The sequence below is a fragment of the Lutra lutra genome, chromosome 13 (assembly GCF_902655055.1).
Source record: "Lutra lutra chromosome 13, mLutLut1.2, whole genome shotgun sequence".
NCBI classification, from domain to species: Eukaryota; Metazoa; Chordata; class Mammalia; order Carnivora; family Mustelidae; genus Lutra; species Lutra lutra.
This window is the reverse complement of record NC_062290.1, coordinates 1,436,756-1,450,322: the sequence shown is the minus strand read 5'-3', so window position 1 is coordinate 1,450,322 and position 13,567 is coordinate 1,436,756. Positions and strand designations below refer to the sequence as shown.

The window sequence follows — 13,567 nt, the reverse complement described above, 5'->3', positions numbered from 1 at the left end:
ACTTGGGTAATAGTGTATGAGAGAGAGGTGAGACTCCAGAAATCTGAAGAGACTCCCCCCTGAGTATTCATCAGAGTCCTGAGCACTACACATGTGAAGAAATTCCTCAAGGCCCAGGAAAGAACCACGTAAAGGCAGCAGAGTCAAGAACCACAAAAAATACCAAGCAAAGGACAAGGAAGAAAACTATACCAAGGCACAACATAATTCAAGCTGCTCACAGCCAGTGATACGGAGAAAATCATAAAGCAGCTCTAGAAAAAAACATGCTGTATTGAAAGAACAAAGGTAAGGATGACACCAGAGCCCTCACAAGAAAAAAAATAGTCAGCTAAGGTAATGGTGTTCTAACATCTTTAACGTACTGAAAGATAAATAATGCCAACCCAGAATGCTACACCCAGCAAATGTGTTTTCAAATACAGAGTTAAAGACTCTTTTGGATATCCCAAAGCCAAAGGAACTCATCAGCAGTGAACGTGCACTACAGAAATGTTACAGAAAGACGGGTATTGCTAACAATTGCAGGTATGTGTCTACACAAAGGAATAAACAAAGTGGAAACAACTACAGAAATAAATATATGACATTTTCCTAATTACTTACATCTCTTAAGAATAATAGATTTTGGGGGTGTCAGGTGGCTCAGTCGGTCAAGCATCTGACTCTTGAACTCAGCTCAGGTCTTGATCTCAAGGTTATGAGTTCAAGCCCTACACTGGGCTCCACACTGGGCATGAAAGCTACTTAAATTTTTAAAAACAGAATAATTGATTTTTTTAAACAAAATTAATCATGAAGCATGAGCTTAAAGCATACACAGAAGTTTAAAGTGCATAACAATGATAGCACTTGTATAAAAGTACTTACTATAACATTCCTGTGTATGAACTGTTTTATTCATACGACGGTAGTCTGTCATAACGAAAGACGTACAGTTCCTGCCCTAAAGCAATCAATGAAATAAAGAATAATAGTAAACAAGTCAACCAAGGAAATAAAACAGAATCATAAAAAAAATATTCAATTCTGCCATACAACGGCAGAAAAAAGAAAAAAAAAGGGGAACAGAAACAAGAAATAGAGAATAAATATGAAAATGAGAGATTCTTAAACATCAATAATCGTATTAGTGGTAAACAGTCTGAATCTTCCAATTGCAGGCAGCCATCGTGAGACACGATGAAAAAGCAAGACCCAACAATATGCTGTCTACTAGCAACACGTTTTAAATAAAAAGACCCAAACAGCTTAAGAATAAAAAGGCAGGAAAGAACAGATTAGGCTAATACCACCCAAAGTAAACTGGAGTAGCCACAAAAATGCCAGGCACAGCAGAATTCACAGCACAGAGTATTACCAGAGATAAAGAGATTATCTGAAGACACACAGAGCAAGCCATCATAAGACAGGACCAAACTAAGTGTTTCTACACTTAACGGGGCCTCAAAATACTTGAAGAAAATACTAACAGAACTGAAAAGAAAAACAGAAAATTCACAATTATAGTTAATTCACATTTACAGAACATTCTGCCAAACAACAGAATATAAAATTTGATCAGGAAAAATTAACGACCATGGGGCGCCTGGGTGGCTCAGTCGGTTGAGTGTCCGCCTTCAGCTCAGGTCATGATCTCAGGGTCCTGGGATCAAGTCCTGCATCAGGCTCTCTGCTCAGTGAGGAGCCTGCGTCTCCCTCTCACTCTCCTTCTGTGTTCTCTCTTTCTCTCAAATAAATAAATAATACCTTAAAAAAAAGAAAAAAGAAAAATTAACGACCTAACAAAATCAGAGTTACACGGTGTTCATGGGTCTCTGAATACAGTCGCAAACTCCCGGGAGGATTTCCTGTAGAAATTAACATGTTGATTCATACGGCAATGAAAAGAATATACATTTGACAAAACAACTTTGACAAACACGTAAGAGGGCTAACAATACCTATTTTCAAGATTTATTTTAATGCTACAGTAATCAAGACCATGCGGTTTTGGTATCAAGACAGACAAAGATTAATGGAACAGAAAAGAGTCCAGACAGAATCCTACACATACATGGACACTGCATTTTTGACAAAAGTAAGAGAACAGAACATTCTTTTCAACACACAGTGCTGGAACAATCAGATGTCCATATGCAAACATTTATCAGTCCATACAGTACACGATACACAAAAAATGGACTCAAAAGGATCATAGATCTAAGTGTGAGCCAAAACTACAGAAGTTCTAGAACAAAACATAGGAGAAAACCATTTATGACTGTGGTTTAGGGGAAGATTCCATACACACAACACCAACGTCACAGTCCATGAAAGAGTAAGTTGATAAACTGAACTTCATCAAAATTAAGATTTTGTTCTTTCAAAGAACTGCTGAGAATAAAAAGTCAACTCACAGATGGAAAGAAAGTCTTTGCAAAGCATATACCGGAAAAAGGACTTGTATCTATAAAAAGAAGAAGAAAATACATCAAGAATTTAAAACTCAGTAATAAAACAATCCAATTAAAGATGGGTAAAAGAGGGGCGCCTGGGTTGCTCAGTCAGTTAAGCGTCTGACTCTTGATTTTGGCTCAGATCATGATCTCAGGGTCCTGTGATCAAGCCCCACTTCAGGCTCCACACTCAGTGCAGAGTCTGCTTCTCCCTCTCCCTCCCCACACCTGTTGCTCTCTCTCTCTCTCTCTCTCTAATAAATAAAAACACTTTTTTAAAATGGGTAAAAGATCTGAGGAGATACATCATAAAAGAACCAGAGATGTCAAGGAAGCACGGGTATACAAACGTCAAAACTCACCAAATATTTTTGCTAAAAATACATGCAGTTTATTGCACATCAATTATAAAGTAGAGCTGTTAAAGGTATCTTAAAAATAAGAAAAAATTACAGCAAACCACACTCAGGAACAAGTCATAACAGAATGAGTGTCAGTACCGCCTACATGCCGCCTAGCGTCATGTGGACACACCTTCAAGTTCACTCTCTCTTCCTTCTGTCCTCTCTATCTGGTATTCAGTCCATCCACCTGCTTCTTATTTTGGCTCATGTATTTTTCACCCCTAAAGTAGGATACTCTGTATCTTTTTCTTTCTTTTCTGAAACTTGCTGTATTTCCACCTGTTTGTGTGGTGTAAGGCCTAAAAATTAAGGCCCAAAAGCACGTGCTTCCTAACATCTAGGAGCACCAGATGAACCACAAGCTCCCCTCCCCACTCTGCTCCCACGGCTAAGTGCCCCAGGCCAACAACCCTCCTCACTAAAGAGACCAGGCCGGGTTCCTACTTATCTCTGGAGAGTGGGTTCCAGTGTCAGACCATGGAATCATTCAAACAAGCCCGTCAGGGCACCTGGCTGGCACAGTCTGGAGCAAGTGACTCTTGCTCTCAGGTTCCTGAGTTCAAAAAAAATTAACAAGAAAAAAACAAAAGCAAAAACAAACAACAAAAAAACTAAGCCTACCACATCCTCCTGTGGGACCCATGGGGCGGTCCACCCTCCCGTCACTACGAAGCTGGCTCCTCGCAGCCATGCCGGATCCTCTACTCCAGATCACACCCTCTTTGTGGCCCCGTGGGATGCCCACAGTGTCCTCCTCCTCCTTTGGAACGGGAACCTATGTGACTGAGAAACTGCTATGGATCACATCTCTCTGGGGTCCGGCGCAAGGTGTCTCGTCACTCCCAGAAACCTAGCTCCGGCCTCGCACTGGCCCCACTGATGCGGGCCCTCGACGCAGAGATCAGACAAATCTTTAAAAGCCTCAGACTGCGCTGCCCTCTGCTGAGAACCTGCCGTGGGCCCTTCTCATTCAGGGTGGACGCGCTGACAGCCTGATGGGGACCCCCTTTCGCTTCCCTGACAGAGGCTGCCGCCAGTCTGCTCCCGCCCCGTACGGTGGCGGTGGCGGGGGACGCTGCAGGCCGGAATGCTCTCCCTCCATCTGTGCGGCTCGTCTCCTCAGCTCCCACCGGTCTTAACTCCGATGCCACCTTCTCACTGAGGCTTCTTCTGACCCCCGCACTCCAGTGCAGGCCCCTTCCTCCCTCCTCTGCCTCCAGCACTCTGCGCTCCTGCCCTGCTTCACAGCGCGCTGGGTGCCGAGCCCCCCGGCTCTCTGCGGAGCAGGCGCGGCGCGGATCTCGCCTTCCCTGGTCACGGCTGCACGCCCGGCGTCCGGCCGGTGCGCGGCTCGACGAGTACTGACTGTGAGAACAAATACTCCTCGAGCACCGTGTGTGAGCAAAGCGCACGGCAGTGGGACTGGAGGCTGGGACCGTGCCGAGAAGCCGCCGTGGAGCCTTGTGAACGGAGACCGAGGGCGGACAGCAGCCGCACTGCTCTTTCAAACTCAACTCCCAGTCGTAAGCTGCCCGATTCCCGTCCGGGTCCAACGACTTATCAGACGGCAGCCACGGCACTCGCGCGTCTGCTCTCTCCTACCAGGTCGGACGCGGGCAATCCGGAGGGAACACGGCTGAGTCAGACTCACGCTATGTTCCCTCCACGGCGCCTCACAAAATGGCCCGTCCACACTGTGGGGTCAAGCAACTCTCCAAACACTGTAATTAAAAGTGGGCCCTGGATTACATTTTTAGTACAAAGAAACGGGAGTCTGCAGTGTAACAAGCGTGTTAATAAATGCACCTAACGGGGACGCCCGGGGGGGCTCAGTGGAGCATCTGCCTCCCGCTCAGGTCATGACCTTGGGGTCCTGGGATCGAGTCCCACATGGGGCTCTTTGCTCGGCAGGAAGCCTGCGTCTCCCTCTGCGTCTCCGCTGTGCACCACTCTCGCTCTCAAAATAAAATCAATAAAATCCTTAAAACAAACAAACCAACAAAGAAATGCACGCACCCGACTTCAGAGCACAAGAGAGCGAGCCTCCGCAGAGGTCAGCCGGGGAGCGGGCACTAGCCCCGCAGTGCTGCCCACGGCTCCCAACACAGGTAAACGTCCGACCTCACGGAACCTCTTAAGAAAAGCAGTCTGAGTTCTGCTGTTACACTTTTCTCGCTCCTGAAACAGTCTGACCTTAATTTTAATCAGACTGGGCACAGAAAGGTCTTTTGCTATTTGTGAAAATCAAATTCACGCTCGCAGGATAAAGATGAGTCACTACTAAGGATGTTCACAAGAAGCAGCTCCCATTCTGACGTGAATTCTTACTTTTTTTTTTTTTTTTTTTTTATTTGACAGAGAGATCACAAGCAGGCAGAGAGAGAGGAGGAAGCAGGCTCCCCGAGAGAGCAGAGAGCCCGATGTGGGGCTCGATCCCAGGACTCCGAGATCATGACCTGAGCCGAAGGCAGCGGCCTAACCCACTGAGCCACCCAGGCGCCCCTGACGTGAATTCTAAGAGGATTTCAACAAAGGTCACAAACAACACTTTGCAAAAGGACTACGGTGTTCAGGACAACAGGCGCGCAGGGCCTAAATGTCCACAGTACTTCACGGGCACACCTTAAATAGCATTCCTGGTCGCCGTGCCCAGAAGCTGCCTTCCTGCAGGGCCCGGCCTACAGTCAGACGGACAGGGACCCCCCGCCCCCATTCCCATGACGCCCAAGTTCTCGCGTTTCCTTCCTCTCGCTTTTTATTTGGGGAATGGTCGATGCCAACAGGAGTAATTAAAGGTCATTTTCCTAAAAGGTTTCTAAAAGCAGAATGTTAAAAGGTTAGTCATAGTTAGTCACCACATGAAGTAAGGGATCAAAATTACTGTCACCCAAAGCGGGACAACCTACCATCAAGAGCCACGGCATACAATGAGAAACAGAGCGCGGCCCACTGAGTCTTCTTGGCTCAATGTTTTCACTTACGTCTAAATCTGAGGAAATGACTCAGTCATATCCAGAATGTGTAAACCTCAGTAAGATAATTTGCCTGAGTGCTTAAAAAAAGTGTTATAAAAAACAAAGAGATGGAAGACTGATCTAGATTTAAGAAACAAAACAGAAAACCCCACAGATCTAACCAAATACAACATGAATTAACTCGATCCTGAATTGAAAAAGCAAAGCCAAAACCCACCACAAACACGGTGAGCCCCGTGGGGAACCTCAAGTTCGTGCTCATCCCGCGTGGGGTGGGCAGTCTGGTGGTTCTGTACGGGTTTGTTCTTCCCAGGAAAGGCGCGCTGGCACAACCCAGGGCTCGCCTGCTCCTTCCAAAACGGCTCCGCAGGAACTAACGGGGTGCGAACGAGCCCAGGAGGGGGCCACGAGGGGAGGTGTGGGGACGGGCAGGGCTTGGTGAGGCAGATAAAGAGGATCACTTTTCTGCCTTTCAAATGTTCCGAAGCTTGAGTATTCCCAAAATAAAAAGCTGGCGGAAATCTGAGAGAACCACGGGGCAGTGAAAGCAGGGCGCGTCCCATCCTGGTGGTGCGTCCGCGCCCGAGCACGGGGCCTGGATGCGCTCGGAGCGGCAGTGAGGGTTCCTGACACCAACCCCAAGTCCTCCAGTTGAAGCAGCAAGAAGCCAAGGCCGGGCACGAGGCCGTCTGCCACGGCTTCCCGCTCACACTTACAAGAAATGTCCTCAACTGTCACAAGAACTCTAACCCTCTGGACGCTGCTTTGCTTGGTTCTCGCGAACGCATTAAAGGGCAGCACCGGCGGAGGAGATGCTTCTGGAAGGGACCTTCAGTGTGCACTGCTGGAGCGCTCGCCGCTGGGAAGAGCGGAGGAGCCGCAGCCGCCTTCGGTAAGGAGACGCCGGAGGCCGGAGCAGAGCTGTGAGCCACACGGAGACCCCCAGTGTAATTCAGGATGCTGTGTGAAGGTCCTTGGGGACAACCTTAATTATTTTCAGATTGGCTAATGCTTTGAATCATTGACATTGTGTATTTTGTATTTTGTAGTATGTGTGTATAATCAAACATATATATTACAAGCAAAAGCAAAAGCATGGGTTAGAGTATATGATACTCAGTTACGTTTAACTTTTCCAATTCCATCTGCTGTAACACTATTTAAAGAAGTTCAACTCAGATCCAGTATGTTCTGCATTCCTTTCCATTAACTACTTCCAGCAGTCGTCACTGAACAATCTCTTGTCTCATAGACACTAAAATTTAGAATACTCATCTAAGAATCACACTATCAGTGATGGCCCACTAGTACTCATGTTCACTAGGAACATTACTCTCCCCAAAACAACCATTTTTCATTTAACTTGTTTTGAGAAAATTTATAAAATATATCTTAAAAAGAACCATATTATCACTCGGGCTCAAGCTCAAGTGAAACAGAAAGAAAGAAAGAAAGAAAAATAGAAAGAAAGAAAGAGGAAGGAAGGAAGGAAGGAAGGAAGGAAGGAAGGAAACCTTTAGAAAGCTAAATGCTAGGCTTTGTCAACTGTTTCCCAGTGAGCTGTCATCACAAAGGGGAAGAAGTCATGCCAACAGGACGGCCAGGGCCACCCAGCGGGGAGCGCAGCCTGTACGCTCCGGGAGGGGCTCAACCCTACCAGGCCTGTAGCACCACGGTTTCCAGTGTGCACACAGCTCAGACCCTGCACCCTGAGGAACTGACTGCAGTCTTCATATGACGAGGAAAGCAAAGCATTTGCTGTTTCCACAATACTGTCGCTCCTGCCCTGTTCTCTACCCCAGGGTGGCCATCATGGCTGGTCCCGTGCGAAGTGGACGACCAGTGGAGCTGTGGACACTGACAAGGGCTCAGGGACAAGGGCCACGCTGCATCTACAACAGGAAGCAAGTTCAGCATCCGCTCTTAGCTAAGAGGTCCACCAACAAGGGAGAAAGAAACTAAGTCTGTCTATTCTAAGAAGCTCTTACAGTAGTTCACTGCCCAAAAGATGACATCTCAGGGATCACAGGAGCCAAGGCAAGTCCGTCAATTTAAAACCAACTTTAAGAAAGGGGGGAAAGAAAAGTGGTATTTTGATCTACAAGAAAGGGAAGGGGAGAAAAAGATATGATGGAAATATCTGTGGGTCAAAACACCCACCAGAGGATTTCTCGCCACAGAGATTTCAGAAGCCCCCCCTCCGCTTCAGACAGTACACTAAACAGACCTTAGAGAAACTACATTGTTAAAAAAAGAAAAAAAAATCAAAACTGGGCCTGACTTAGGGTGCGTGAGTAACCGTCACACGAACGTGAACGTGAACGCAGATGCATCTTTCTTCATCGAAAGGGCACACGGCTCCCAGAGAACTCGACTCCCTCGACAGAAAGCGCGACACAACGGAGATGCACGTGCACGAGGATGAACTTGAAAGTGTCATTAATTAAAGGAGCAACTGAGACACATTCCCTCAGACTCACTTAGGAAAAAAGACAAAGACAGAAGATGATCCTTTATAAGCAGATGGGAAAATGGTAAAGCATTCTGAATTTTATCACAAATTCACTTAATAAAAATTTTAGAAATAATTATAATCATGAGACTGCACAGTCCAAAAGGAATTACATTTACAAGTGGGTTCTAATCAACGGGCCCCTGGCTGAGGAGGACCCTGAGCAACTTCCGTACTCTGGAAAGAAGACGCGAGTCCCCAGACCCAAAAGGCGGGGGCAGCTCAGGAGCCAAGAGGGAAGGAGCGGGGGCGCTCGCACTCGGGTTTCTGCAGTGCAGCTGGTCAGGCCGCTCCCGCCGACCAACACCACCATGACGCTCATGTGGCCGTTCTACCTTCTCGGGCTTTTAATACAGAACATTTCATCTTCGAGATGATGACAAATATCCCAAATACCAAGTTCATCTTCCTCCCACCCTTCATCGCTGCCACCCACTAATTCACTGTCCAGAAAAACATCACTGAAACATTACACACCACTGTATTAGTCTCCAAGGGCTGCTGTAACATGTTATCGTCAACTCGTTGGCTTAAGACCACAAAAGTCTCCTCTTACAGTTTTGGAGGACAGAGTCCAAACTCGAGATGCTGGCAGGGGTGGTTCCTTCCGGAGGCACTGAGCTCCCGGTGGCCGCCAGCAATCCTTGGCCTTCTTGGACCTGCAAACGCTTCTCTTCAATCTCTGTCTTCACGGGACCTTCTGCTTCTCCTCGTCTCTTCTTATCAGGACACTTATTATCAGATTTGAGATTCATTCAGATAATCCAGAATGAGGTCATCTCAAAATCCTTAACACTTTATCTGCAAAGACCTTTTTTCCAAATAAGGTTACACTCACAGGTTCCAGGCTGACCTATCTCGGGGGGCGGGGGGAGTGGTGAGAGGGGGGTCATCACCATTCTACTACAGTCACTGTCTTTCTAGGGTTAGCAATACCCTAATAACCAATACATGCTTGCTTCTTAAAAGAATTTCAGAAACATCATACCATCCTCCTTTTCCTAAACCTTGTTTTATTTCCAGTATTAATTTACTGATAATTCTTTTCAATTGGATCCATTTCCACAGAAATCCACCTCCCAGCATTTCCGTTAGTGACTGTGAACAGGAGTGGCCTGGTCCAACAGACACTCATCAAGTGCTTTTACCCACAAGAATAGCGTTTTCACGGACAACTGAAGTAGAAACCTTTCCGTGAGTCTTACACATTGACCTGGGTAGTCACCAATTTAACTGAATTGTGTTTTAGTTCCTCCCTATCCACCCTAATCAGGCTAAGTACTCTTCTCATGATAAGGTTAAACACACAATTTTAACCTGTCCAGGTACAAACATACCTACAATGTCCAAACACCACTTTTAATTTTTACACTGTTACCGTGATCTAATTCGTACACTAATAAATCATCAATGCGCACATCTCCAATGAACCCTACTTTCTGAGAGGACAACTTCACGAAAACCGGAGTAGCTCCAAACTCTCTCATCGGACAAAAGAACAAAAATTTCAGACTTATTGGGCGAGACGAGATTTCATCATCAGTGTTGGAAAAATGCTTTCTTAAATGAGTCTTCCCAAAAAGCAGCTCACCCGTCTTGTTTGTAGTGACAGAAGAAAGCCCAGCGCCCCAAATGCAGGCCGCCCGCTAACCCCAACCTGCGTCCTGCCGCGCAGAAACAAAAGCTGGCGTGGAGCCTGGGGAGCCCCGCCAGCGCCTCCGGCGGGGTCGGCCGGGTGCCGGCCGCTTTCAAAACAGCAGTGCAACGTTTCGAGAAAAATGGGGCTGAAAACAATAATTTAAAAATTAAGAAAGCATACAGAAAAGCACAGGAGACACCACAAAAACAGGGGAGCACCCAACACACCCAGCATCTTCTCAACCAAATAAACCAGAAGAGCACATTTTACATAAGGACTTTGCTACAAAGGCAAACAACACAGTATTAGTCTCTTCACCCAAAATGCCACCTTTTCAATTAACACCCTTTAGCCTTACGCCCTGTTGTTAAGAATAAATCAACGGGCGTGGACACTTCATACCTCCACCAGGAATAATTGCCAACTTCGTCTCGACCAAGCCCATTTTCGCGGAGGAAGCTAAAAAAGGAAGGAAGAAAATTAAGTAAAATCCGTATCATCAGATTCAAATATTACAACTTGAAAAAGTTACTAAAATCAGCTACAAATATTCTGTTTACTAATTAAACCTGTCACAAATCTTTTTAAAAGTCACTTCAGAAGGCATTTAGTTACCGAAGTAAGTACACACTGTAAATGACAGACTTTAGGAGATTCCCCTAACACTTCCTCTTCCAAACTGGTCGGCAGTGAATCCATCTTCGATGCAGAAAGACCAGGGTTGTAACCGCACGATCTGACCGGATACTGCCACATCCCGTTTGCAGGGGGAGGCCCCATTTTTACTCGGGATGAGGCGCGAAGCGGTCTGACGGACGAGCAGGGTCTTCGGCTGCCGACGGGTCTGCGAATCAAACCGCGTCGTCTATCGCGTCACATATGGCAGCTTTCCAGGGCCGAACGTCTGGTTACTTTTGACAAACGGTTTTACTCTTCTCACAGCTGGACAGGGCTCCTCCTCCTGTGTTTTGTTTTCATGGCTACTTTAAAACCTCTCAATTACTTGTTTAGCTGCATCTAGACCACCTCCCACACCCTAATTCCCACAGTCTGCACTCTTTCAGAAATGGACTATGGGCACCTCAGCTTCTCCACTTAAAACTCATGATTTCAGACAAGGAGGCAAAAATCTAAAATAAAGTAGAAAGGGGGAGAGAGTCCACACGGACTGGCAGCTACAATTCCCAAGAAACAGCCAAGTTACTGAAGACACAATGACGTACATTGTCATTGTTAGCAGGCAGCCGCTTCGGAGTCACAGTGGGAGTCGGGAAGGACGGGGACACACGGCCTGCCGCCTGCTTCACCCGCTCCTCAGGGCCAGGGTCCCTTCATGTCACCAATGTGGCCATATGGTGGCAGTCTGCGGGGCACCGGCAGAATGGGGGGAGTGTGGGCCATGGTGCCAGACTGCCCGGGTTCCAGTCCTAGCTCAGCCACTGCTCCGGGCCCGTTCCTGTCTCCTCCCCAGGCCCCAGCGTCCTCCAGCAGCACGGAGCGCCTATCACAGAGGGCTGCTAGGCCGTGGCGTGACGTCATTCACATCGGGGGCTCGGAGCCAGGCTGGGCACCGGGTCAGCGCTCAGCACAGGCCAGCACTAATTGTTCTCAGTATTATTTTCATAATCGCCTCATCCCACCCACAGGAAACCAAGCAAGAAGCTAGTGACCCTCGGAGAGACGAAGCTGTCGTCCCCGTAGCTGACATGACTGAAGTGCCTGGATGGGCACAGGCCACGGATTCACTCATGGGATCCTCGCAGCAGCCCCTGTCATTTCCCCCACTGATCGGAGAAGGACAGGGCCTGCGGCGCACTTTCACTTCTGTCTGACCCAATCCCGGTCCTCCCCTCCTCTAGCAGACTGTCTCCTACACGGGGACTCTTCAGCGCTCCGTCACGCCCAGCGGGGGCCTCCTTCTAAACACTCTACTCAGCACCGGGAAAGAGAAGAGCACCGGGAAGCATCCGGAGAGCAAGCACACCGTCCTCTCTGACGGGGCGGTCTCTCACCTGCCACGCGAATGTCGCACGCCAGAGCCAGCTCGAGGCCACCGCCCAGGGCAAGCCCGTCGATCGCCGCGATTGTGGGCACCGGCAGATTAGCTGAAACAGAGCAAAGAGTTCAAGTTTCTTCGGGAAGACCGTGACCTTACTATGTAATTTATCTTAGGCTCTTTTTTGTGAATTTATTTTTCAAAGGGGATACCGTATACAGAATTTTGTAGCCCGTTTGCCTTAAACAAAATAGTCATTTCCTTTGTTATTATTCTTCAAACATGCAACAATTGTGTAGAGTTCCACCAAATAAACATGCAAGAATGTCTTTAAGTCTTCCCGTATCCCTGAAATATTTCCATAAATATTTTCTGCTCAATTAGCACAATCACAGTTCTAACTTCGTGATTTTTTAAATATTTTTATTGTGTTATGTCAGTCACCATGTAATACATCATTAGTTTGGGATGAAGCGTTCCAAGATTCATTGTTTATATACAACACCCAGTGCTCCACGCAACACGTGCCCTCCTCAATCTTCGGCCCTGACGTCCTTTAGGAGACGTTTGGTTCATACAAATTTCTGTTTGAAATGACTTTGGTATAACTGCGAAGTTCATGATCCTTTATGGGTCACCATGGAACTCGGAATGACAGTCTCACCCAACGAAGTAATAGGTCTTCTCAGAGCAAACAAAAGCCGACTGAGCGGCTGCTGGGGCCCCTCGCACTAGTTCTGTCACTGCGAAAGCAGCTGGCCGCGCCCCAGCTAGAGACTGAGCAGGCTCTACCCAGCAGCACGTTCCAGAGGCACGCGGCTTGGAGAAGGTCCCGAGGGCCTGCCCAAAAGCATGCCCAGGGAAGGGGTCAGCCACCAAAGAGCTCAAACCAGACTTTCTTGAGCCCCAAATATTATTTTAATGAGATTCTGTAAATTGGCACATACAGACTTCGTTTTTATAGCTGGTTCAAAAGCTGATTATTATGTGAAGCAGACTTCCTCCTTATTAATTTTATTTCTGACAATGGGAATGTGAGGCAAGGCTGGCCAGCCTTACTCCAGGACAAGCAGAACGTGGTGCCATCTCCTTCTGACTGCCCTGACGACAGATAAGTAATAGTCACGCGGCGTGAGGTACTGGCTAACGCTCCGGGGTAATCATATCGTAATATATAAATACAGCAAATCGATATGTTATATACCTTAAACTTACACGATGTTATATGGCAATTATAGCTCAATTTTTAGAAAAATAAATAAAATTGAAGGAAGGAAGGAAGGAAATAGATACCATCCCTAAAAATCTCTTTTTTCCAAAGGTATACTGAAATATGAAATTCCAGTCGGAGAGGTGCATTCTGGGACTTTTAAAACATACAAATTTGCTGAAGTACACGGAGTTTCATTCACACATGAGAAATTATCAGACTTATTTTACGAGCAAAGTCGGAAACGCCGGGACGGAGCACAGACACTCACTGTCCGTCCGCAGAGACAAAAGCCCTCCCGGGGAGCAGGGATGGGTGCGGCGGGGCAGGCGCACCCAACTGCCCAACTGTCGGCCCTGCCTCAACGTCCAGGGAAGGGGAGGGCTCGAGGGG

General features: G+C 47.2%; 1 protein-coding gene across 8 annotated transcripts in view; it reads right to left on the bottom strand.

Annotated features, from left to right (window-relative positions):
• Positions 1-13,567, bottom strand: part of AUH (AU RNA binding methylglutaconyl-CoA hydratase) — a 144,614-nt gene that overhangs the window by 69,999 nt on the left and 61,048 nt on the right. For 6 of the 8 annotated variants that reach the window (XM_047701208.1, XM_047701210.1, XM_047701212.1 and 3 more), the window contains 2 exons: positions 11,981-12,073; positions 10,371-10,427 (listed from right to left, as the gene is read on the bottom strand). The exons of 1 other annotated variant lie outside the window; for it this stretch is intronic. In XM_047701208.1, coding sequence (XP_047557164.1) covers positions 10,371-10,427; positions 11,981-12,073 — 150 coding nt within the window. Of the gene's footprint in view, positions 1-9,770; positions 10,114-10,370; positions 10,428-11,980; positions 12,074-13,567 lie in introns of those variants that run through there. One more of the 8 variants, XM_047701211.1, reaches the window with a different exon arrangement.